The sequence below is a fragment of the Oncorhynchus clarkii genome, chromosome 28 (genome assembly GCF_045791955.1).
Source record: "Oncorhynchus clarkii lewisi isolate Uvic-CL-2024 chromosome 28, UVic_Ocla_1.0, whole genome shotgun sequence".
Lineage (NCBI taxonomy): Eukaryota > Metazoa > Chordata > Actinopteri > Salmoniformes > Salmonidae > Oncorhynchus > Oncorhynchus clarkii.
This window is the reverse complement of record NC_092174.1, coordinates 23,562,929-23,589,873: the sequence shown is the minus strand read 5'-3', so window position 1 is coordinate 23,589,873 and position 26,945 is coordinate 23,562,929. Positions and strand designations below refer to the sequence as shown.

The following is a 26,945-nucleotide window of genomic DNA, read 5'->3' as shown; positions in this document are numbered from 1 at the left end:
CATTGCACATGGTGATCTTAGGCTGTGTGCGGCTGCTCGGCCATGGAGACCCATTTCATGATGATCCACCAACAGTTATTGTGCTGATGTTGGTTCCATGGACAGTTTGGAACTCAGTAGTGAATGTCCCGTTCTGTGAGCTTGTGTGGCCTACCACTTTGCGGCTGAGCCGTTGCTGCTCCTAGACGTTTCCACTTCACAATAACAGCGCATACAGTTGACCGGGGCAGCTCTAGCAGGGCAGAAATTTGACAAACTGACTTGTTGGAAAGGTGGCATCCTATGACGGTGCCATGTTGAAAGTCACTGAGCTCTTCAGTAAAGCCATTCTACTGCCAATATTTGTCTATGGATCTTGCATGGCTGTGTGCTCGATTTTATATACCTGTCAGCAGCGGGTGTGGATGAAATAGCCAAATCCACTAATTTGAAGGGGTGTCCAAATACTTTTGTGTATATATAGTGTATTTTAGAATTCATGAATTCACTAGAAATAGACAAATATCATGTCGTCTCAAATGAAACAGGCAGGAAGATATTGTTCAAGCCAACACAAATAGCATAAGTTCACTGCAACACTTTTTATGCTTATCAATAGTCTAAATGTCAAGAAGAATGTCAAGAATGATCTATACAAAATCAACCAGATACAGAAATGCCCGGTGATAGGATCTTTCTCTTTTAGCACTGAGTGATGTCAATGACTTTGAACGTTTCAATCAGGAACTAGATACCGCAGGTGTTCAAGTCTCTTATCACGTTTGCGTTCTGCATTCAAAACAGTTGTTTTCCCTTTTCTTCTGATCCCAAATGCCCTCACTTCATTTGATCCAAGCAGCGATCTTCATCTTTTTACTATGACCTACTAAGAGAGTATTAGCTGTCAGGAGAGATTCAGCGTATGTCAAGGGTTTGATATGGAAATGATGTCTCGCCGAGGCGTCAGCAGCTTCCTTTGAGCACAGCAGAGTACACATTTGTACGAGGAATATGGTTTCAAATCAGCCACTATAAAGCAATCACATTCATATTCAATGTGCTGAAAAGAGCAGAGAGGTTTTTTGGGGCTAGAAAGAAAGAACATATGCAGATAGTGTATGCTGTCTCTGTGTGTGTGTGTGTGTGTGTGTGTGTGTGTGTGTGTGTGTGTGTGTCTGTATTTCTATGTGTGTACGTACGTACGTGTGCGTGCGTACATGCGTGTGTGTCATAGACTGTGTTTGCACGTGCACTGCATTCTACATTCCCTCTCTATCAGTTACGCTAAAAATAGCGTCTTGATGAAAAATGGAAATGTGTTATAGACTAGATGAATTAAAGGAGCCACTCCCTGCATATTTAAAGCACCCTGAGCGACCACCTTGCCAGGGATATTCCTCTGGACTGCTGGACTACTTTACTTTACCACACGCACGCGCACGCACACGGACTCTTCTAAGAAGGACCCTGTAGTATTCACTTAAATTCCAGAAATCCTCAACCAAAAACTCGATACCATTGACATGATTATGTATTTATGAAATACTCAACTCCTTAAATGCTCCAATGCACATATGTAACAGTATGAAGTTGTTGCGGAAACATTTCTGTGGTCATTTTCATATAGCCGCTCATAGATAAATGTCACAAGATAAATAATATAGAGTCACTTACGACAGCATTTTCAGTGCTAGTTACAGTCATAATTTTCATAATGAGCTAGCTCACTTTTCCTGAATGAAATTGATGGGGGGGAGGGGGGGGGGGGTGAGAGATGAGATGCTTGTGTGTGTGTGTGTTTGCGTGCGCATGTGTGTGACAAAGGCAGTCATCGGGCCAGTTACTCCACGCTAATGTGAAAATGAGTTGGGTGTTGCCAGAACAACATGGATGTGAGAGTAAACACAGAGGAAGGTGTGAAGGCAGTCAATGCAGGAAGCCTCACTGACCTGAGAGCGGTGTAGAGCACTGAAACAGGTCAAACAGAAACAGGTTCACAGCATTTTATTTAATGACACGCACAGTACTCACAGCTATGTTGCTGAAGATTGTGTGCTATTATACTGCAGTGTGGAGTAAATTGTATTTATTTTTGTGTGCAGTAATTATATTTTTGATTTACAACACTGTGGCTAATATACAGTATATAATACAATACACTGCATAATATTGCTTGGATAATGTAATGAAAATGTAGGCCTATGGAAATAAAATGCTGATGTTAGTGTTACTATTTGAATTGAATGCTAACTGTGCTGTTATTTACAGGAGTTCTGGCAAAGCACAAAAATGCAGGTCAGCGTTCGTTTTTCTGCATGCTATTGAAATTACCCGTACGAGAGTAGTGAGGCCCAAACAACTCTGTAGTCTGATTACCTTTATTGTCGGCCTCATTCTGCACCACTTGTGCTCAGTGACTCCCAATTCCTCCTGATCCATTATACATGCTTTCCCTCTCTGCCTCTCTGGGTCTGAAAGAGGGAGAGAGACAGAGGGAGGGTAGTGCGAGGGAGGGAGAGAGAGAGAGAGGCAGATAGAGAGGCAGAGAAAGAGGTTGGTAGATATAAAGGTATTTACGTACAGAGAGACTGGGAGAGACAGACTGGGAGAGAGATGCTGAAAGAGAGGCAGAGAGAGGGAGAGCGTGATGGACGCAGAGAGGCAGAGGAGAAAGAGAGTATGGGGGATACAGACACAGAGGGTAAGAGATTGTCTCAATATTTCAGCTCCACTCTCCTTCCAAAACAGGACAAGGCCTGCTATCCCAGAGTGCACTTAAGCTCAACAATCAGGATGGAACACTCCCTTACCCAGCCGGTTACCACAGCAACCAGACACTAGAGGCCCCACCCCGCGGGGGCCAGGTGGGAGGGGCAATCCACAGTTACAACCAGGTGGGTGAGGTTTATTGTGTGTCCCAAATGGCACCATATTCCCTATATACAGTAGTGCACTAGTTTTAGAGCCCTGGTCAAAAGTAATGGACTATATAAGGAGTAGAGTGCCATTTGGAACAGGCTCTTAGATTGCCACGGTCAAAGATAATTTAGCCTTTTCGCTGTATAGTCTGGATTTCAAGATGGCATGTGATCTAGGTGGAAGATTAGATTAGTTTATTACTCACATGCACAGGGTCGCAGATGTATTTGCAGGGTACAGTGAAATTCTTAAGCTCCGAGCTCCAACAGTGCAGGTCAAAAAGAGATGTAAATGAAACAATAATAAAAAATAAAATAAAAATAATAATAATATATACACACAGTTAGCTCCAAAGGTATTGGGACAGTGACACATTTTTTTGCAGTTTTGACTCTATACTCCAGCGCTTTCGATTTTAAATTATAAAATTACTATGAAGTTAAAGTTCAGACTGTCAGCTTTAATTTGAGGGTATTTTCATCCGTATCAGGTGAACCGTTTAGGAATTACAGCACCTTTTGTACATAGTCCCCCATCAAGCTTGTGACTACAAACTTGTTGGATGCATTTCCTGTTTGTTCTGGTTGTTTTTCTGATTATTCTGTGCCCAGTAGAAATGAATGGTAAATAATGTATTGTCATTTTTATTGTGAATAAGAATATCATATGTTTCTAAACACTTTGAGGATGCTACCATCATTACGGATAATCCTCAATGAATCATGAATAATGGTAAGTGAGAAGGTTACAAAAAATGTTAACCTCCCATGTTATTGTAATGGTGAGAGGTTATCATGTCTTGGGGGTATGGTATTTGTGCGTCTGTAACTTTCTCACTCATCATTATTCACAATTCATTCATAATTCTATCCATAATCATGGAAGCATCCACATTAATGTAGACGTGTTAGAAACATATTATATTCTTATTGACATTAAAAGTGTCAAGTTACGCAGTACTTTTGGTCCCCTAAAATGTGGGAACTATGTACAAAAGTGATGTAATTTCTAAATGATATGGATGAAAATACCCTAAAAGTAAATTTGACAGTCTGCACTTTAACCTCATAGTCATTGTATCATTTCAAATCCAAAGTACTGGAGTGTAGAGCCTTAACAGCAACAAATGTGTCTCTGCCCCAATACCTTTAGAGCTCACTATATTTACAGCTGTAACAATGATACATGTCATTTTGGGGTTGGGAACAGAGTAAATGTCAGTTGAAACAATAATAAGGTTCTTCCTGTGTTTCTCCAGGTGACATCTAGCCGTGCAGCCCAGCTGGCTGCCAGTGTAGACTCCTCCCAGTCCCAGTGCAGAGATAGAGAGTTGTTTGCCCAGAGCCATGGCAGCGCCTTCCACATGCCTGACGCCCCACCCACTCCTTCCATGTACTACTCTTGCTCCACCCTGCCCGCCCAACGCGTGAGCTCCCCCCACTCCATACAGGCCGTGGGCTCGCCCACCAAGCTCCAGCGCCTTGGCTCAGCCTCCGACATGCCCAGCTACGCCACCCTGCAGCGGGTCTCCTCGCCCAAGCAGTCCCCCAGCCGGCTGGCAAAGTCCTATAGCACCAGCTCCCCCATAAACATGGTGGTGGGGTCTGCCGGGCTGTCCTCCACGTCTCCACTGCACATGGCCTCTTCAGGCAATGCCTCGGGTTCGTCCCCTCTCCATCAGTTCAGCTCCACTGTGGGTAACTACGCCACCCTGTCCCCCAGCAAGCGCATGCAGCACTCCTCTGACCAGTACAAGATCTCCCACGAGCTCTACGCCAACGCCACACTCGGGAGGCCTGGCAGCTTGGCAGGTGGGTTCACATGCGCAGACAGAGAGATAATATCTTTATATATATTATGTCTAAAATTGTGTTTTCTATGAGTTCAGCAGTCTATATATTGATAAATAAATATTCTCTCAAATTGTTTTAAATGCTGTAGTTAATAGGCTTGATAATACTAGATGTCGTTATTAACCATGTTTGGAATCAATTAACAATGTTTCCTGTGTTTGTGTTGTGGTGTTCAGGGTCCAGAGGCTCCTACAGCAGCCAACACAGTCACCTGGGCTCAGAGCTGCGACCTCTCCAATCTCCTGAGCACCACATTGACCCCATCTACGAGGACAGGGTCTACCAGAAGCCCTCTCTCAGGAATCTCAATCAGAACCAGGGTGAGTCAGTTGGTCCGGAGCCCTTGCCCCGCAGCACTGGGCATCCCCTTATATTATACTATAACTTTGTGGCTTTCTCACTTCTTAGCCAACCAAGTGTTATTGTTTCACAGTAGGTTATAGGGGGTTATCATTCAATGAGAGGTTCAAGAGGAAAAAGCGTTTTTAGATAGCTGCTAATCTGAGTCAGCACTGGATAAATCCTTGATAGGAGAAATTACTCAATGCAACACAAATTTTTATAATGTCAGAATTAGATGGGAATCAAGCAAACACAACAAGCCAAAAAGGTAAGGAAGCAGGAATTTCAACAGTCAATGCCCCACATTTAGCTTATAATTCAGGTAGAACTCAGAAGATGGGCCTTTAAAATGTGGTTTTCTTGCAAGTAACACTAATGATTTTTTTTTTAAACAGAATTTTTATCGCTCCATCAGATTGTTTAGCTTATCTACATTTTTTCAGTTCAGGTATGCAAATCCGATTAGTATCTTGATGGCAATTTGTTTTGTAGTCACAGATCATTAGAATTTAGACAGAAATTAATCTCAATTAATCTCACAGGATTTATGCTCAAGCATTGAAAACTGAGTCTGAGGCACCCACCATGGTCAAATTCACTCTACAGTATTTAGCCTAATGCTTTCTTTAATGAGCATGTGTATCCCCTCCACAGAATTTCCACCTCACTTCACTGCATATGATCAAATCCTACTATACGATCTGAAAAGCTTTAGTTTCCTAAAGGCTAGGGAATTGAAGTTATGATATTGCTTCCTGTTTGTAAAGAATGCATGAAAGACCGGAGGGGATACCATGATTCTTACTGGTGTTTTATTGAGCATGGGTTGAGATGGTACAGATTGTCCATGAAGGCTGTTGGATCATATCCTCACAGCCAGTACTGTATCCCTCCTCTGCTGATTCTCAACCTAATCTTTCACCTCCTTTTAGCCCTTCTCACACTGTATGTAGGATTCTGTCTTTTACGATTATTGTGTCACACTGCAGGTTGGTATTTATTGTCATTAATCTTGCCATGGAGGCAGCTGTGCAGAGTGGTCACTAGCTGGCACAGCCACAAAGCCATAATATCTGATTTTAAACCTAACCCTAACCTTGGCCACACTACTAACCCTAATGCCTATCCATAAACTAAGATGAAGACCAAAAAGCAAAATTTTGTTTTGCTGATTTTTACGATATAACCAATTTAGTGTATTTGATCTGCGCATGTGCCAGCACCGGCAGCGCAAGCCTCTGTGCTTCTGCGCTAGTGAAGTGAGTTCGGAAAAACTGAAAGTATGCATCTTAGAAATTGTTTTCACATATAAAGGTTGTATGTCAGAGGCTTCCCAAAAATAACAAGGTAGAAGGTCATTCTTGCCCATTTGGTGCTTTTATCACAATCCCATCAGGTAGTCTGATTTTGGTTTATGTCCATGTAAACAAGATTATTAGGGAAATCGTTGTTCTGGCAAAGCATGTAAACGTTTAAATCAAACTATTATATTCATCTAGCTATTCACAGGTGCCGGACCTGTTTGTATTGGGCCTGTTCCTTCCAGACCTGTTCCTTCTGGTATCGGCTCGTAACACCAACCACACTACACGGATAAAGGCTCAAAATTTCTGACAGTGCCAGAACTTTGTCAAAGCCTACGACCGCACATAGTGGTACTTAATCCACAGACCTAGACCCTGTCACACTGAACGAGCCAAGACGTCAATCGTTTATGACCTAAGACATTTTGTCTGAGGTGGTAAAATCGTAGCATAAGAAGGCTAAAATTGTACAGTTTGTGTGGGACTTTAGGCAACCCCCAGGGCAACATTTCACATCTGGTGGTTCAATGTTGTTATTTTGCCTCTTTGGTTGTCAAAAGTGTTGCATCAACATCAAAAATATAATGAAATCACACATTGCAATGGGACACCTTTTTGTAGGCCTATTCACATTTCAGACAGTGCCACAATGTTGTTTCTGTGATAATATTTATTTCAGTCAACCAACATTCATTGATCTGATACACACTGTGTGCTGTGGCGGTCAGTGCTGTTTAAGATGAGGGAGGACGAGAATTTGTTTTATGAGCATGGCTTTATTTCTATTACAGAATATTGGATGCATTCACCCAGGATCCATTCACCCAGCTCAAAGTAACATTGACAGGTTTAAGTCTACTACATGATACTCGATTTTCCCTGCTACAACCTAGGCTATGAATTCAAGTTTACAACATAGGTGCACAGGTCAAGACAAATTTGAGTAATCAAGGTGACAGACATTGACACATTCAATAGTGCTTTCCACAATCTTGCCTGCATCTAGCTGATCTAGGGTTTAATTATTAGTCCAGCAGTTGCAAACGAGAGTTTCTATTGGACAAATTCAGGTATGTTTTAGTTACGTTTGCTTCCTTTTAAGAAAGTTTTAAGAAACAGAATCGGTGGAATGAATACACCCCTGATCACACTCAAACACAGTTCATTTTCGTAACAGCCACATATAAACAGCATGATCTCCCTTTGATTGTTGGATAATTCCTTTTCGCATCTACGCACTCTTCTCCTCTCACCTTTTTCCTTTGCTTTTGGACTTCAGTGCACAACACATCAGCTGTCTGTGGCCAGGCGAAAAAGCCTTTCCAAGCCAAACCTTCATATCATAATCACTAACTACACACCGCCTACATTTGTCAACATATTAGCTAACACCAAGTCAACATAGCTACTAGAACTAAAGCGTTAGTAAACCCGCTCTGATACAATCATGCAGTACAGTGTACAGTCATCAAGCAGTTTAGCACTTACACCGGCAGGCCCCCGTGGCAATAAATTCTTAGAACCATAAGCTTACCAGCTAGCTAACATAGCATCCCTCTCTGTTTGAGCCTGGTGTTTGAGTAGGCTAAACTAGCTAGCTGCATTTGTTAGCTAAGTAAGTGAAAGCAACAAAAAAAATGAAATACTATTTTTCTCGCTCTCTTGCTTCTCCTTCATATTTTAAGAAATTCATTTGTTTAAAGCTGTTCAACTATTGTCTTTCTCTCTCTTTTAGTCAACTACTCACCACATTTTATGCACTGCTGTGCTTGCTATCTGTAGCTTATGCTTTCAGTACTAGATTAATTATCTGATCCTTTCATTGGGTGGACATCATGTCGGTTCATGCTGCAAGAGCTCTGATAGGTTGGAGAACATCCTCAGGAAGTTGTCATAATTACTGTGTAAGTCTATGGAAGGGGGTGAGAACCACGAGCCTCCTAGGTTTTGTATTGAAGTCAATGTATCCAGAGGAGGACGGAAACTAGCTGTCCTCCAATTACACCGTGTTGCTACCCTACAGAGTGCCATTGAGGCTACTGTAGACCTTCATTGCAAAACAGTGTGTTTTAATCAATTATTTTGTGACGGGAATATACACTACATGATCAAAAGTGTGTGGTCATTTCAAAATATGTAGTTGGTCCCTCCTTTGCTGCTATAACAGCCTCCACTCTTCTGGGAAAGCTTTCCACTAGATGTTAGAACATTGCTGGGGTGACAAGCATTAGTGAGGTCGGGCACTGATGTTGGACGATTAGGCCTGGCTCACAGTCAGCGTTCCAATTCATCCCAATGGAATCTTCCACACCAATCTCGACAAACCATTTCTATATGGACCTTGCTTTGTGCATGGGGGCATTGCCATGCTGAAACAGGAAAGGGCCTTCCCCAAAGTGAATCGTCTAGAATGTCATTGTATGCTGTAGTGCTGCTCCGCCATGGAAACCCATATCATGAAGCTCCCGACGAACAGTTGTGCTGACTTTTCTTCCAGAGGCAGTTTGGAACTCAGTACTCAGTGCTGCAATCGAGGACAGACAATTTTGTGTTGCATACCACTTTGTGGCTGAGCCGTTGTTGTTCCGAGATGTTTCCACTCCACAATAACAGCACTTACAGTTGACCGGTGCAGCTCTAGCAGGGCAGAAATTTGACGCATTGACTTGTTGGAAAGGTGACATCCTATGATGGTGCCGCGTTGAAAGTCACTGAGCTCTTAAGCTTTGAGACAATTGAGACATGGATTGTGCATGTGTGTGATTTTGAGGAGGAATGGGCAAGATAAAAGATGTAAGTGCCTTTGAACGGGGTATGGTTTATGGTATAATGGGCCAGGTGCACCTGTTTGAGTGTGTCAAGAACTGCAAAACTGTTTGTTTTTTCATTCTTAACAGTTTTCCGTGTGTATCAAGAATAGTCCACCACCCAAAGGACATCCAGCCAACTTGACACAACTGTGGGAAGCATTGAATTCAATATCTGCCCGCATCCCTGTGGAACGCTTTCGTCACCTTGTAGTCCATGTCCCGACAAACAGGTCTGTACATCTTGTACACTAATAGTTGTACTAGTTCCCATCCTGACAGATGATGGGAAAGTTAAGTTCGCTGATGACACTGCCTTGATCAGCCTGTTGCATGATGACAAGGAACACCATGGCCCGGTCCTAAATTACTTTGTAGAGTGGCGTGACGAATCACACTTGGTCCTCAATACCAATAAGACCAAAGAGATGTGCATAGACTTCAGGACGCATACAGCACCTACCTCTGCAACATCTATCAGAGGTCAGAACATAGAGATTGTAGAGGAATACAGATATCTGTTGCTGCTACCGTCTCTTATGACCGAAAATAACTTCTGGACATCAGAAAAGCGATTACTCACCGTGGACTGGAAGAAACTTTTTCCTTTAACGAGTCCGACGAGAAGGATATCCTGCTTTCACTGGAACAGGCCCAGATCCACGCCTTTCGTGTGAAGAAAAGACGGCAGAAAAGGGGACGCAGATCAGGGATCCTTCTGAGAAGCCTGAGGCGAGCGAGTAAGCTCCCAATGCCTTCCATTCTCCTTGCTAACGTGAAATGTATTTACACTTATTTATTTACATTTAAATACACTTAGGTTGGAGTTATTAAAACTCATTTTTCAACCCTCCACACATTTCTTGTTAACAAACTATAGTTTTGGCAAGTCTGTTAGGACTTTGTGCATGACACAAGTAATTTTTCCAACAATTGTTTACAGACAGATTATTTGACCTATAATTCACTGTATCACAATTCCAGTGGGTCAGAAGTTTATATACACTAAGTTGACTCTGCCTTTAAACATCTTAGAAAATTCCAGATTATGATGTCATGGCTTTAGAAGCTTCTGATAAGCTAATTGACATCATTTGAGTCAATTGGAGGTGCACCTGTGAATGTATTTCCCCATGACATCATGGGGAAATCAAAAGAAATCAGCCAAGACCTCAGAAAATAAATTGTAGACCTCCACAAGTTTGGTTCATCCTTGGGAGCAATTGCCTGACGGTACCACGTTCATCTGTACAAACAATAGCACCCAAGTATAAACACCATGGGACCACGCAGCTGTCATACCGCTCAGGAAGGAGACAAGTTCTGTTTCCTAGAGATGAACGTACTTTGGTGTGAAGAGTGCAAATCAATCCCAGAACAACAGCAAAGGACCTTGTGAAGATGCTGGAGGAAACGAGTATAAAAATATCCATATCCACAGTAAATTGAGTCCTATATCGACATAACCTGAAAGGCCGCTCAGCAAGGAAGAAGCCACTGCTCCAAATGCGCCATAGAAAAACCAGACTACGGTTTGCAACTGCACATGGGGACAAAGATCGTACTTTTTGGAGAAATGTCCTCTGGTCTGATGAAAAAATATAGAACTGTTTGCCATAATGACCATCGTTATGTTTGGAGGAAAAAGGGGGAGGCTTGCAATCCGAAGAACACCATCCCAACTGTGAAGCATGGGGGTGGCAGCATCGTGTTGTGGGGGTGCTTTGCTGCAGGAGGGACTGGTGTACTTCACAAAATAGATGGCATCATGAGAATGGAAATTATGTGGATATATTGAAGCAACATCTCAAGACATCAGTCAAAGTTAAAACTTGGTCGCAAATGAGTCTTCCAAATGGACAATGACCCCAAGCATATTTCCAAAGTTGTGTCAAAATGGCTTAAGGACAACAAAGTCAAGGTATTGGAGTGGCCATCACGAAGCCCTGACCTCAATCCTATAGAATATTTGTGGGCAGAACTGAAAAAGCGTATGTGAGCAAGGAGGCCTACTAACCTGACTCATTTACACCAGCTCTGTCAGGAGGAATGGGCCAAAATTCAGCCCACTTATTGTGGGAAGCTTGTGGGAGGCTACCTGAAACATTTGACCCAAGTTAAACAATTTAAAGGCAATGCTACCAAATACCAATTGAGTGTCGGTAATCTTCTGACCCACTGGGAATGTGATGAAAGAAATACAATCTGAAATAAATCATTCTCTCTACTATTATTCTGACATTTCACATTCTTCAAATAGTGGTGATCCTAACTGACCTGAAACAGGCCATTTTTATTAGGATTAAATGTCAGGAATTGTGAAAAACTGAGTTTAAATGTATTTGGCTAAGACTTCAACTGTATCTAAATCAGTTGGTCGAGACACTACCATCTTGGATCTGATTCTCTCACTGAGCCATCCTAAATATATCCCTGGACGTCTGCCACTCAATAATACAGTATGTATGTGAACTTCTGACTTCAACTCTATTATTAAGATTATCCTACCAACGGGACATTAAAAACTGTAACAATGTTTCAACGAGACGTGGTTGAACTAAGAAATGGACAATTTTGAGCTGGTGGGATTTTCAATGCACCGGCAGAACAGAGACGCTACCTCTGGTAAGACGAGGGGTGGGGGTGTGTGTCTTTTTGTCAGTAACAGCTGGTGCGCGATGTCAAATATTAAAGAAGTCTCGAGTTATTGCTCGCCTGAGGTAGAGTACCTTATGATAAGCTGTCGACCACACTATCTACCAAGAGAGTTCTCATCTGTATTTTTCGTAGCCGTCTATTTACCACCACAAAGCGAAGCTGGCACTAAGACCGCTCTCAACCAACTCTATAAGGCCATAAGCAAAGAAGAATATGGTCACCCAGAAGCGGCGCTCCTTGTGGCCGGGGACTTTAATGTAGGCAAACTTAAATCAGTTTTACCAAATTTTTACCAACATGTCATATGTGCAACCAGGGAAAAAATTATCCTTGACCACCTTTACTCCACACACAAAGATGCATACAAAGCACTCCATTTGGCAAATCTGACCACAGTCATCAGCTTCATCAATAAGTGCATCAATGACGTCGTCCCCACAGTGACTGTACGTACATATCCCAACCAGAAGCCATGGATTACAAGCAACATCCGCATGTAGCTAAAGGCTAGAGCTGCCGCTTTCAAGGAGCGGGAGACTAATCCGGACACTTATAAGAAATCCCACTTTGCCCGCAGACGAACCAACAAACAAAAGCATCAATACAGATTTAAGATTGAGTCCTACTACACCGGCTCTGACGATCGTTGGATGTGGCAGGGCTTGAAAACTATTACGGACTACAAAGGGAAACCCAGACGCGAGCTGCCCAGTGACGCGAGCCTACGAGACGAGATAAATTCATTTTATGCTCGCTTCGAGGCAAGCAACACTGAAGCATGCATGAGAGCACCAGCTGCTCTGGATGACTGTGTGGTAACGCTCTCGTTAGCCGATGTGAACAAAACCTTTAAACAGGTCAACATTCACAAAGCCGCTGGGCCAGACGTATTACCAGGACGTGTAATCAAAGCATGCGCGGACCAACTGTCAAGTGTCTTCACTGACATTTTCAACCTCTCCCTGACTGAGTCCGTAATACCTATCATGGTTCAAACATATCAAGACAGTCGTGAAGAGGGCACGACAAAACCTATTCCCCCTCAGGAGACAAAAAAGATTTGGCATGGGTCCTCAGATCCTAAAAAGGTTCTACAGCTGCACCATCGAGAGCATCCTGACCTGTTGCATCACCGCCTGGTATGGCAACTGCTCAGCATCTGACCATAAGGCACTACAAAGGGTAGTGGGAACGGCCCAGTACATCACTGGGGCCAAGCTTCCTGCCATCCAGCACCTATATAATAGGCGATGTAAGAGGAAATCCCATAAAATTGTTAGACTCCAGTCACCCAAGTTATAGACTGTTTTCTCTGCTACCGCACGGCAAGCAGTACCAGAGCACCAAGTCTGGGGCCAAAAGGCACCTCAACATCTTCTACCACCAAGCCATTAGACTGCTGAACATTTCATAAAAATCGCCACTGGACAATTTACATTAATACCCCCTCTTGTACATTGCTGCTACTCGCTGTTTGTTTGTTACCTATGCATAGTCACTTCGTCCCCACCTACATGTACAGATTACCTCAACTAGCCTGTATACCTGCACACTGACTCGGTACCGGTGCCCCCTGTATATAGCCTTGTTATTGTTATTCTTATTGTGTTACTTTTTATTATTACTTTTTATTTTAGCCTACTTGGTAAATATTTTCTTCTTCTTAAACTGCACTGTTGATTAAGGGCTTGTAAGTATGCATTTCACGGTAATGTCTACACTTGTTGTATTCGGCGCATGTGGCAAATGAAGTTTGGCATGTAACTGTTATGAAAGTTGTATTTTCAATTTGTTTTGTTATTTCAACGCCACTTTAAATGTGTACATGACACTGCAACAACATTTCCCCACGGGGACATTAAAGTCTGTAAAGAATTGAGGCTCTTCTGAGGGCAAAAGGGGGTGAAACTCAATATTAGCTTCCTAATGTTTTGTACACTCTGTGTAAAATGTTTATCCGACCATAGTACAACTGAGAACTGCCCAGGTGGGAGTTTCATGTGTGGAGCCTAGGTCATGGCTGCCAGGGAGGAGGGTGCAGTGTAAAAGCTGCTACACGGTAACTCTATTTACCTCTCACTCTGTGTTAAACTGACAGGCAGGCAGGGCTCCCTAGAGATGTATAGAGGCCTTCCACATGATCACGATTAGCAGTAGCAGCAGCAGCTCTGCCCTGACCAGGGAATGCAGCACAGTAGTCTGCAGCCCTACAGTGATACATACCTCAAAGATAAATGGCAATGAGTGAAAGAATCGTGTCTCATTCCATGGCTTTGCTCAAATCAACAAATTGTATATGTATATATTCAGAATAACATTGACTTCTCACTATATTATGTTGGCCTCACAGTGATTCTAACCTAATACCTGTCATTCATTTTTCCTGAAAAGCAGTCTTTTCAGACAGAAAAATGACTTTTCAGGGGCCTCCATTGGACTTTGTTTGACATGAAATCATTAGCCATTCACCGCTGTCTTCCATGAATTCTTCTGAAATTCATTTTAACCAACACAATACTGTGTGGAAATTAAGGTGTTCTGTGTTTAAGATCATGTTCAATGCTCCTCATGGTAGATTATGAAAAGACAAAGTTAGTAAAGAAATACATTTCACAATAAACTGACTGTAAGGTCTTTTCAGTGTTCTGAGAGAGGTACGTCTGTTGTGTTCTATTGGAGTAAATAATCATTCATCTACAGAATGCCTACCTCTTCTTCTTCTGGCCATTTGTCAATTGTGTTTGTCTAACTGTAATTTGACAAACTGACATTTAGTGCATTTGTCATAATTCATACATGATAAATGTACTGAAAGTTATGAAATGTATTGAAATGTACCGGAATCTTTTGTGACACTGTATGTTTTTCTGTGTATTGTTTCCTTATAGTTCTTGGCAGAGGCTGCCAAGGGAAGTATTGAAACATTAATTAAATGAATGATCCTTTCTGTCTTTCTTTTGATTTTGCTTTCACCCTCTTCTTCCCCTCCTCTTATTTCTCTGGTGTTTGGTTGTTCTGTTTCTCTTCTCACTGTGTGCTCGCTCATTCCTCTGCCTAGACCCAGTAAACCAGTTTTGTGAAGAGGTCCTGAACTTTCTGCTCTGTCCCTACTTCCCTCCTGCCGTAGCCCCATCTTCCCCTGGTGTTGACTCCATCCCCTTGCAGCGTACAGGCAGCCAGAACACCTCAGGCACTTTGCCCTACCAGAGAAGCAGCTTTGCCACTGGCTCGGACTACGCCAACCCGTACCGCACCCTCCAGTTCTGCCCGACCACCGAGTTGCCCTACAGCACGTCTGGCCCCATGCTGCCCCCGGAGGCCGCACTGGCCCGCTCACCTTCTGTCGACAGCATCCAGAAGGATCCCAGGTGAGTGTCACTATAGCGCTGTTATTTATAACACCTCATCTCTCCTTCAGTCAGACCACTGAATATAAAGCACACATCCACATCACTGCCTACCAGTCGATCCTCTGTTTGGCCTGTCGGTACCACTACGCCTTGAATGACACAGCCACTGTTTTCTGGAGGGCACATGAAGCTTGTTGAACCTCACCTTCCTTCACCTTGTGTTGTTTAAACTTTTACTTGTGTGTGTGTGTGTGTGTGTGTGTGTGCGTGTGTCTGTCTGGGCTGTCTTGTTTGTTTGTTTGTGTGTGTGTGTGTGTGTGTGTGTGTGTGTGTGTGTGTGTGTGTGTGTGTGTGTGTGTGTGTGTGTGTGTGTGTGTGTGTGTGTGTGTGTGTGTGTGTGTGTGTGTGTCATAAAGTGTTTACCTGGGAGTGGCCTTGAGTCATAAGCTTTATGGCTGTATTGCTGTACTATCAGAGTTGCTTTTGTGTGGGTCTGATCAAGGAGTTTATTCCTTTAGAGCAAATATTTAAAAAACAATACTGTAAACAACAACATGTTTAATCACTAGGAATACATACTAATGAAAGATCAGAGAAAACAGGAATATCTACAGTTGAAGTCGGAAGTTTACATACACTTAGGTTGGAGTCATTAAAACTCGTTTTTCAACCACTCCACACATTTCTTGTTAACAAACTATAGTTTTGGCAAGTCAGTTGGGACATCTACTTTGTGCATGACACAAGTAATTTTTCCAACAATTGTTTACAAACAGAATATTTTACTTATTATTCACTGTATCACAATTCCAGTGGGTCAGAAGTTTGCATACACTGAATTGACTGTGCCTTTAAACAGCTTGGAAAAATTCCAGAAAATTTCAGAAAAAGTTTGAAGGTAGGCCTTGAAATACATCCACAGGTACACCTCCTTTTGACTCAAATGATGTCAATTAGCCTATCACAAGCTTCTAAAGCCATGACATAATTTGAGTCAATTGGAGGTGTACCTGTGGATGTTTTTCAAGGCCTACCTTCAAACTTAGTGCCTCTTGGCTTGACATCATGTGAAAATCAAAAGAAATCAGCCAAGACCTCAGAAAAAATGTATTTGACCTCCATAAGTCTGGTTCATCCTTGGGAGCAATTTCCAAATGCCTGAAGTTACCACGTTCATCTAAACAAGCAATAGTACGCAAGTATAAACTCCATGGGACCACACAGCCGTCATACCGCTCAGGAAGGAGACACGTTATGTCTCCTAGAGATGAAAGTACTTTGGTGCGAAAAATGCAAATCAATCCCAGAACAACAGCAAAGGACCTTGTGAATATGCTGGAGGAAACAGGTACAAAAGTATCTATATCTGTGATAATATTGCGTTAGGAGGTAGGTGAAAGAGTCAGGCGCAGGAGAGCAGAGATGTCTGAGAAGCGTACTTTTTAATTGGCAACACAGGTATGGCACAATCAAAAAAGTAAAACTCCCTCGACAACAGAGAACCCGTACAAACGCACAGAGGAACAAACAAATCTCTGACAATAACACACTCCCTGTAGGACCCCTCCAGCACCGGTCAGCAGTGTGCCCTCTACGACCACAGCTGGTACGGGAAAGGCCCCCTCCTCCGGTCGCCCTCGCTGCAGCACCTCCTAGCTCCATGGGCGTTGGAGTGGAGGGGCTGGGGGATAAAACTGACAGGACCCGATCCGGACGCCCGCGGGTCGCCAGCAAGTTGTCCAACCGAATGGACATGTCTATCAGCTGGTCTAAGGAGAGGGTAGGTGTCTCTACAGGCTAGCTCCCTACGGACGTTCTCGCGCAAACTGCACCTATAGTGATCGATCAGGGTCCTGTCGTTCCATCCCGCGCCAGCGGCCAAGATCCGGAACTCTAGGGCGAAGTCCTGAGCGCCCCTCTTCTCCTGCCTTAGATGGAACAGCTGTTCACCCGCCGCTCGGCCCTCAGGTGGGTGGTCGAACACGGCCCGAAAGCGGCGGGTGAACTCTGGGTAGTGGTGCCTCGCCGAGTCAGGATCGTTCCATACCGCGTTGGCCCACTCTAGGGCTTTGCCTGAGAGGCAGGAGACGAGGGCGTTCACGATTTCACCTTCCGAAGGAGTCGGGTGAACGGTTGCCAGGTATAACTCCATTTTGAGTAAGAATCCCTGGCACCCGGCCGCCGTTCCATCGTACTCCCTCAGGAGTGCGAATTGAATACCACTGGACCCAGGCAATGAAGGAGAGGGTTGTGGTACTGGTTGGAGTGTGGCTGATGGAGGTGTGGGAAGGCCACCTCTCTCCCATCTTTCCATCGTCGCCATCACCTGATCCATCGTCGCCATCACCTGATCCATCGCGGTCCCCAGCCGGTGTAACACTGCAGTGTGGTGTTGAACGTGCTCCTCCAAAGATATTGGGAGCGCGTCCGCTCCTGCTGACTCCATCGAAGTGGTGCGGGATTCTGTGATAATGTTGCGTTAGGAGGTAGGTGAAAGAGTCAGGCGCAGGAGAGCAGAGATGTCTGACAAGCGTACTTTTTAATTGGCAAGTCCACCAACACAGGTATGGCACAATCAAAAAAGTAAAATGCCCTCGACAACAGAGAACCCGTACAAACGCACAGAGGGACAAACAAAGCTCCGACAATAACACACTCTTATTAAATCCGTGAAAACAAGAAATAGGGCATAACCTCATCGAGCTACATCACAATAAAATAATAATTCCGCACAAACCTAGGCAGGCAACAGGGTAAATATATACACACAGAAATTAAGGCAAATGAAACCAGGTGTGAAAAGAACCAAAGACAAAACAAACAAAAAAGGAAAAAGGGATCTGTGATGGCTAGTAGTCGGCGTCGCCGCCCGAACAGGGAGAGGAACTACCTTCGGTGGAAGTCGTGACAATATCCACAGTAAAACGAGTCATATATCAACATAACCTGAAAGGCCGCTCAGCAAGGAAGAAGCCACTGCTCCAAAAGCGCCATAAAAAAGCCAGACTACGGTTTGCAACTGCACATGGGGACAAATATCATAGTTTTTTGAGAAATGTCCTCTGGTCTGATGAATCAAAAATAGAACTGTTTGCCATAATGACCATCGTTATGTTTGGAGGGTTAATAAAGGAAGAGGCTTACAAGCCGAAGAACACCATCCCAAGCGTGAAGCACGGGGGGTGGCAGCATCATGTTGTGGGGGTGCTTTGCTGCAGGAGGGACTGGTGCACTTCACAAATAGATGGCATCATGAGGATGGAGAATTACGTGGATATATTGTAGCAACATCTCAAGACATCAGTCAGGAAGTTAAAGCTTGGTCACAAATTGGTCTTCCAAATGGACAATGACCCCAAGCATACTTCCAAAGTTGTGGCAAAATGGTTTAAGGACAACAACGTCAAGGTATTGGAGTAGCCATCACAAAGCCCTGACCTCAATCCTATAGAAAATTTGTCAGCAGAACTGAAAAAGCGTGTGCAAGCAAGGAGGCCTACAGACCTGACTCAGTTACACCAGCTCTGTCAGGAGGAATGGGTCAAAATTCACCAAACTTATTGTGGGAAGCTTGTGGAAAGCTACCCAAAACGTTTGACCCAAGTTAAACAATTAAAGGCAATGCTACCAAATACTAATTGAGTGTAAACTTCTGACCCACTGGGAATGTGATGAAAGAAATGAAATCTGAAATAAGTCATTCTCTACTATTATTCTGACATTTCACATTCATAAAATAAAGTGGTGACCTAAGACAGGGAATTTTTACTAGGATTAAATGTCAGGAATTATGAAAACTGAGTTTAAATGTATTTGGCTACGGTGTATGTAAACCTCCGACTTCAACTGTATGTTTGCAATACAAGTTCATTACTTTTAATTTATCCCATTCTGTTTTCTTCATTCACCATCCCCTGTACTATGTATTTGTTTTTCTATCTTTCTTTCCTTTTCCACATTGCACTGTATCTGCTGTAGCTCTGGCATTACTTTTGGCGTTTGTACACGCTTTCAGTGGATTGACTTGTGATGCATTGATTTGCTGGCTGCAAACAACTTCACAACATGCACAGTCAATTACAGTAATCCCCAAATTAGAAATGACTCCCTATTTTTTTGGTTACTTCATATTCATTATTGTTAAAGGGCGGGTTTCACCAAAGCAGGTCTTCAATCGATCTTAATTTCAATTAATTGTGGAAACACTAGGCCTGTATTGTGTCTAGCAAATCAGTTGAATTCTAGAAAGAGATTAATTAAATGTTTTAATGAATCATGTTCAAAGTCAACGACCAAAACAATACTCTATAAAAGAAATACTCAACCACAATTAAGGTTGTTATATTTGGCTATGTAGCTGTAAGTTAAAACTTTCCTAATGTCCAATGGTTGTTTGCGTGATATAATTTATGTCACTATTTAGCAGAGTCCTAAATTATAGGAAAGCATAGTCCTAAATACATCTATTCATATTTAAGAAAAACAATGACAAGATCACTGGAATGTGTCTCTCCACAAACCATGATAATGGTTCTGATGACTGAACAATCCATAATTGACCTAGCTGATAGCAAATTGATCTCCATATTTCTTGGTTTTGTAAGACCCCCTCTTTAAAAGATCCCCATCCACCACAATCAAATCATCTAGTGCATGTTCTGAATCCAGTGTAAGTGTGTAATAGGAAAATTGTTGAGAAAGAAAGACATTCAAATGAGTATTATTTTATTCTTGTCAAGCTCCTTTGTGCGAGACACCCACCTACATTTTTTTCCTTTCTGCCTGTCTCCTGATAGGTACGACCCTGAATTCCTTGTCTGGAATCAAAATCAAGCCGAGCAAAGAATGACAAAGTAATCCAGCATTTATTACATATTTCTATCTCTCATTCACTGAATCTGTCCTTCATGTCTACTATACAAATACCAGGAACATTTCCTTACCAATGAAAGAGCATGAATGACAATAGTTCAGTTCTTTTTTCCATTGCATTGTCCTCGGATTCCCATTTACTTACAGTAGCTACTTCACTGAAAGCTTCATGTGACTTCCTCAGGAAAAGTAAAGTAAAGGTAGTGCCATTGGTGCTGCCCACAATTTTATATACAGTATCTTCTCACAGATTAGGTTATGTATCTATTTGCCTCCAAGTTTCTCAAGTTTACTCTTCAGGTTGTCTAGTAATTAATGGTACGATGTGATGTTGTGAAGTTACTCTTCAGTTAAGCTTTTATGGCTTTCTAAAAGTGACAGCAGTTGGAAGCTTTTTGGGTAGGTTACGGGTACTTGCTGATTGTGTGAGGATAGCAACAGTAGGAATCCATTATCCAAAAATCATACATTTTTTCCTTCATTTTACATCATTCATCATCATTTTTCTCTCATCATTTTCTAAATGTGCTTCATCATCCCAAGATTTACTGTGACATGTGCAGTAATTAAGGGGCAGAATCCATTTACTTAAATGTCACTTTTGCAGTATCTGATCATACTACCTTTATGGGTTCAGTCTAAAGCGTTAGTACCGAGGCGTTAATGTGTCTCTCACATCACTGAATGAATGACGTGAATTGATGAACAGGTGATAGAAACAGATAATTGTGTACCTGATGTCACGGTTTAATTTGAATTAACTGAATGAGGAAGAAGAAGCTGATTGAATTTAAAACAATAGTGTAAGAATTGCTCTTCCTCTGTCCCGTGTGCACATTCGGAATAAGACACCTCTTTTTTTGTTTCTATTCTGTCAGAAGAAGCTGTAACTGGACTGTAGTTCATTACTTACTATAACTGTTGTTACACGGTAAGGTTTTTATTCTAAGAGAAACAAAAATGTTCTGTTATATTCCATTATAATCTTTAAATATATGTGCTGACTGAATATACGCGAGTGATGTCTGCTAAATTAACAAGTTGATGGTGCAGCCACATAGCCTCGGCTACTAAGCCCAGATAAATAAAACGTGAAACATGCTATTCTGTTATTTTGAAATACGTTGTCTTAGTATGATGTTTTTTATGACCTTCCTAAACTAAAGCCTCATATGAAGCAGACAATGCAGAGTCGTTCTTTGCTGATGTGAAGAAGAAACTGAATGAAAGAGAGTACGGCGAGGAAAACCCAAGTCATCTATATGGGCCTCTTTTACGCACATTGTGGATATGGAGGGGGGAAAGTTTTTTTACACATTTTCAAGACCTGACCTATTTCAAATCAAATTTTATTTGTCACATACACATGGCTAGCAGATGTTAATGCGAGTGTAGCGACCTGCTTGTGCTTCTAGTCCCAACAATGCAGTAAAAACCAACGAGTAATCTAACCTAACAATTTCACAACAGCTACCTTATACACACAAGTGTAAAGGGATTAAGAATATGTACATAAAGATACATGAATGAGTGATGGTACAGAACGGCATAGGCAAGATGCAACAATGGTATCGAGTACAGTATATACATATGAGATGAGTAATGTAGGGTATGTAAACATTATATTAAATGGCATTGTTTAAAGTGGCTAGTGATACATTTTTTACATGTATGGCAGCAGCCACTCAATGTTAGTGGTGGCTGTTTAACAGTCTGATGGCCTTGAGATAGAAGCTGTTTTTCAGTCTCTCGGTCCCTGCTTTGATGCACCTGTACTGACCTCGCCTTCTGGATGATAGCGGGGTGAACAGGCAGTGGCTCGGGTGGTTGTTGTCCTTGATGATCTTTATGGCCTTCCTGTGACATCGGGCGGTGTAGGTGTCCTGGAGGGCCGGTAGTTTGCCCCCGGTGATGCGTTGTGCAGACCTCACTACCCTCTGGAGAGCCTTAAGGTTGTGGGCGGAGCAGCTGCCATACCAGGCGGTATGATTGTGCATCTGTAAAAGTTTGTGAGTAGTTGTATGTATTATATTTACCAGTGGAATGTCACCGAATAGATAACAACAATAGAAGCATCTGGTGGCATTGATAGAGAGTCAGGCTGAGAATGGAGGGAAAGTACACTATAAGTGCGCTACTAAGATGTGGACCAGGTGTAAATGGTTTGGCAGCCTTACCTATTCTTTCAATAAATTGTAATCACAAAAGAAGCCATCCACCCTTGATGGGCTATCAGCAGGACAATAGACTCTTTCCGAGCTGATTTCTATTTTTAGGGACTTGAGATCAAGAAGGGAGGGTAGGAGGAGCGAGCACTGCGTGCTTATTACAGTATGTTTGTCAAACAGGTGAGCAATCTTTTTTTCTGGTCATTTGGAACAGTGTAAACAACACAACAAACACAACAATAATTTCCCCCCAAAATTGCATAAATTCTAACTAAAAAAGCTTTTAAAGTCTTTACCACAGCCAAGATTAAAAACAGTCGCATGCATTCGTGAATGCAATCGCTTTAACCAACATGTTGAGGCTAATTTATAGTTTAATTATTCAAGGCTCCATTTGTTATTTTGTTTATAACTAAAATTCTTGAATGAATGATTGATATACACTACATGACCACTACAAGACCAAATATCTCATTACAAAATCATGGGCATTAATATGGAGTTGGTCCAACCTTTGCTGCTATAACAGCCTCCACTCTTCTGAGAAGGCTTTCCACTAGATGTTGGAACATTGCTGCGGGAACTTCAAGTAAAATAGCATAAGTGAGGTCAGGCACTGATGTTGGGATATTAGGCCTGCCTTGCAGTCGGCGTTCCAATTCATCCCAAAGGTGTTCGATGGGGTTGAGGTCAGGGCTCTGTGCAGGCCAGTCAAGTTCTTCCACACCGATCTTGACAAACCATTTCTGTATGGACCTCACTTTGTGCACGGTGGCATTGTCATGCTGGAACAGGAAAGGGCCTTCCCCAAACTGTTGCCACAAAGTTGGAAACACAGAATCGTCTAGAATGTCATTGTATGCAGTAGCTTTAAAATTTCCCTTCACTGGAATTAAAGGGGCCTAGCCCGACCCATGAAAAAAAACAGACCATTAGCCCTAACCATAAAAAAAATCAGACCATTAATTCTCCTCCACCAAACTTTACAGTTGGCACTATGCATTGGGGCAGGTAGCATACTCCTGGCATCCGCCAAACCCAGATTCGTCCATCGGACTGCCAGATTGTAAAGCGTGATTCATCACTCCATAGAAAGTGTTTCCACTGCTCCATAGTTCAATGGCGGTGAGCTTTTCACCACTCCAGCCCACACTTGGCATTGAGCATGGGGATCTTAGGCTTGTGATCTTGCGGCTGCTCGGCCATGGAAACCCATTTCATGAAGCTCCCAAATAACAGTTATTGTGCTGACATTGCTTCCAGAGGCAGTTTGGAACTCAGTGGTGAGGGTTGCAACCGAGGACAGATGATTTTTTACACGCTATGTACTTCAGCACTCGGCGGTCCCGTTCTGTGAGCTTGTGTGGCCTACCACTTCGCGGCTGAGACGTTGTTGCTCCTAGACGTATCCACTTCACAATAGCAGCCCTTACAGTTTACTGAGGCAGTTGAAGAAGGGCAGAGATTTGACGAACTGACTTGTTGGAAAGGTGGCATCCTATCATAGTGCCATGTCCCTGAGCTCTTCAGTAAGGCCATTCCACTGCCAGTGTTTGTCTATGGAGATTGCATGGCCATGTGCTCTATTTGATACACCTGTTACAAGTGTGGCTGAAATAACCAAATCCACTCATTTGAAAGGGCATCCACATACTTTTGTATAAATGGTTTATATTGAAGTAGCAATTGAAAGAGAACACTTAGGAGATTATTGGGAAATTATCAGACCAAAGGTGAGGACACAACAGCTCACCTGACACAAGACTAAAGTTTTACATTTCTAACTCAATATCTCAGACCTGATTTTCCCCAATGAAAAATGCACCAACCCCTTACAAATATGTCAATTTATTAGAATCCACATAATAATTCACACAAGATGAGCTATCGTGAGTGGAGGGAGACTACGTGTCTGTGATTCAACTTTGCATAGCAAATAGCAAATCAACCTTATAATAGGTCATGATTTATATATATATCCAATAGAAAGAAACATCTATTGATGAATTTGTTGCATTGTTGAATCGTCAGTTTCTCGAGCCAAAACATTTTGATGGCCTTCACAAGTTCATCTTTGTCTGTAGGCTTAGCAGAATTACAGATTGTTTTCAGTTGATTCAAAAAAAGGTAGATATACTCCAGGCCTATCCAGCTGTAATTATGTCTCTATCCTTTAGAACCACACACTTACCAGGTGAAGAGTAGGCTACATGCTTGCCTCCAAGGAGAGTGTGGCCTCTTTGAAGCGATAGAGAAAATCAGCAAGATCCCCAAGTATTCTTCCACAATAGCTGGCCTTCTCGTACCTGCAGTTTTGCGCTGGGAACTGTGTCACTCCGTTTTGAATAGCATCCTCTCCGCGAGCACCCACTCTTTGTTTATGTAATATACTGTAAGGCACAAGTATCCTGTTATTCGAAAATCGTCAGTCCACATGTCAAGTGTTATTGCACCATTACCCAAGCTCTCTCTCAACTCCGGACCACCCGCCAGGACTCTATAGTGCGAGAGGAGAGAGACTCTCAGACTGAAACATTCACACCTCCAATAATTTACAAAAGGATAATCTAATAGCTCTGCTAGGTCTGAACATCCGCCAATTTGTTCCACAGTTTAGGCTACCGATAGATGCTGCGGTCAGTCTGAGTGAGGATAGGAGCGAGAGCAGTTTTTAACCGTCTGAATGAATGATTATGGAATGGTACCGAATAGATAGAGACAATAGAAATAAGCATCAGCATTTCCCTCACTCAGACAAAAACAAATGTGCAAAAGTAGCCCAATTAGCAGGAGGGATGAGGGCATCTTCTTGTCGCACACAGTGCTGAAGTTTATAATGGCTGTCAGTCAAAACCCGTACAGCACTGTGAACCGGAGAACGGGCTACAATTACAGTAATTGAAAATAAAGGCCAGGATATAATATCAACAAGAGAATGGAGAATGGAACGAGTCACATTTTGAATTGAAACGACCAGATTTAATTGAAACTACCAAATGTCCTTAACCATCCGAATATTTCAATGAAATATATTATTAATTTTAATCATGGAGCGTATTCACAATTGCATGGCATGGTGCTCTTTGCTTGGCTTCAAAACCCTGATTTAATAAATGTGCTCAACGATGCCCGCTGGTGGTTCGTAACGCATTTTACCATACCACAGCATACCTCAACCAATACGCCGCAAGTTTTAATTGTATGATATATATTGAAATACCAACAACGTATTTCTGAACTTGAACTTTTTCATCCATACCTAAAGTATCTCAGATGAATAGTGTATGGAATGGAAGCCCAGGACGGACATTTCTTGACCTTTACCACAGCCTGACCCGACCAGAGACCAGGCTCATAAGGGCAGTCATGCATTTTCACACTTTGGCTTTTCACAGACACAGAAAGCACTGTTCTCAATGTGGTGTCACACAAGGGTCACCCCTTTAACTCAGTGTTATCTGATAATATATGTGTGGATGTATGCTGCTGTCAGCAACATTTTTTAAAATGTATTTTGTATTTAACTAGGCAAGTCAGTTAAGAACAAATTCCTATTTACAATGACGGCATACACCGGCTGGTTGTAATACAACCTGGAATCGAACCAGGGTCTGTAGTGATACCTCTAGCACTGAGACACAGTGCCTTAGACCGCTGTGCCACTCGGGAGCCCCCAAATGCTCTATGTATTTCCTGTCTGTCATTATAGTATAACTCACTGACATCCATGGCCCACACAGGCCATTACATAGACAATATAGGATTCCCATTCACCAAATGGTAATCATGCCGATTACCACATGATACGTTTTATACAGTATTATAGTGGTGAGATTTTAAAGCCTCAAGGTTGTAGTCTTTTCCCCAGGACTACAGTGATGCCCGGCATTCGAAGTATGTTAAAGGGATCATCCAATCCAAACCACAAAGTCCTATGATTAACAGTGTTAAATAACACTAATATGTGAAAACAATCATTTCTGTGAACATGTTTAATTTTATCGTTATAACAAGGTTGGTAGAAACATGTGAAAATAGTTTTGGGAAATCTGTTGCAGCTCAAGACTACTTAAAAAACCTGCAATGCTTTCTCTCTCTCTTGGCTGGCTGGCTAGCTAGCTAGAAAACATAGCCACATACAATAATACCAAAGTCAATATCAGCATGTGAAGTAGCTAGCTAGCTGTAAAATTGCCTAAACAAACTGCACTATCAATTTAGGTGTCTTACTAGTTCAACTTGCAGTTTGTATCTGCCACTGAGCAAGAAATGGCATCTCTGCCCAGAGTGAGAGCAGAATAATGTTGCTTTCCCAGAGAGGTACTTTTGAGGAGATAAGGAAACTCCATTAGAATCGTATTAACGCACATTGTATATGTTGCCCATAAGTTGTCAATGGGCCACGTGGTGCATTTTGGATGATTCTGGGACAAGGAGAGCTCTCCTTCAATGAGTGAATGGGAGTCAAATGGGTGCTATCAAATGTCAGCCTTTAACCATCCAAATATATCCAATATATCCAATACCATCCAAATATATCCAAATATATCCAATATATCCAATACCATCCAAATATACAATATTTGGCCCATATCGGGACTGCTAGTTTGTTTTTCTTCCTATAGGCCTACAATGAAATATATCATTACATTTTAGTCATGATGCGTATTCACAATTGCATGGCATGGTGTTG

The 26,945-nt window shown here is 42.4% G+C and overlaps 1 protein-coding gene across 4 annotated transcripts in view; it reads left to right on the top strand.

Moving 5' to 3' along the window:
• LOC139387049 (catenin delta-2-like) overlaps positions 1-26,945 on the top strand; it is a 130,069-nt gene that overhangs the window by 67,462 nt on the left and 35,662 nt on the right. The window contains exons 6-10 of one of the 4 annotated variants that reach the window (XM_071133027.1): positions 2,728-2,873; positions 4,157-4,709; positions 4,928-5,071; positions 14,990-15,230; positions 20,009-20,065. In XM_071133027.1, coding sequence (XP_070989128.1) covers positions 2,728-2,873; positions 4,157-4,709; positions 4,928-5,071; positions 14,990-15,230; positions 20,009-20,065 — 1,141 coding nt within the window. Of the gene's footprint in view, positions 1-2,727; positions 2,874-4,156; positions 4,710-4,927; positions 5,072-14,920; positions 15,231-20,008; positions 20,066-26,945 lie in introns of all 4 variants that reach the window. The other 3 variants (XM_071133025.1, XM_071133029.1, XM_071133026.1) reach the window with 3 other exon arrangements.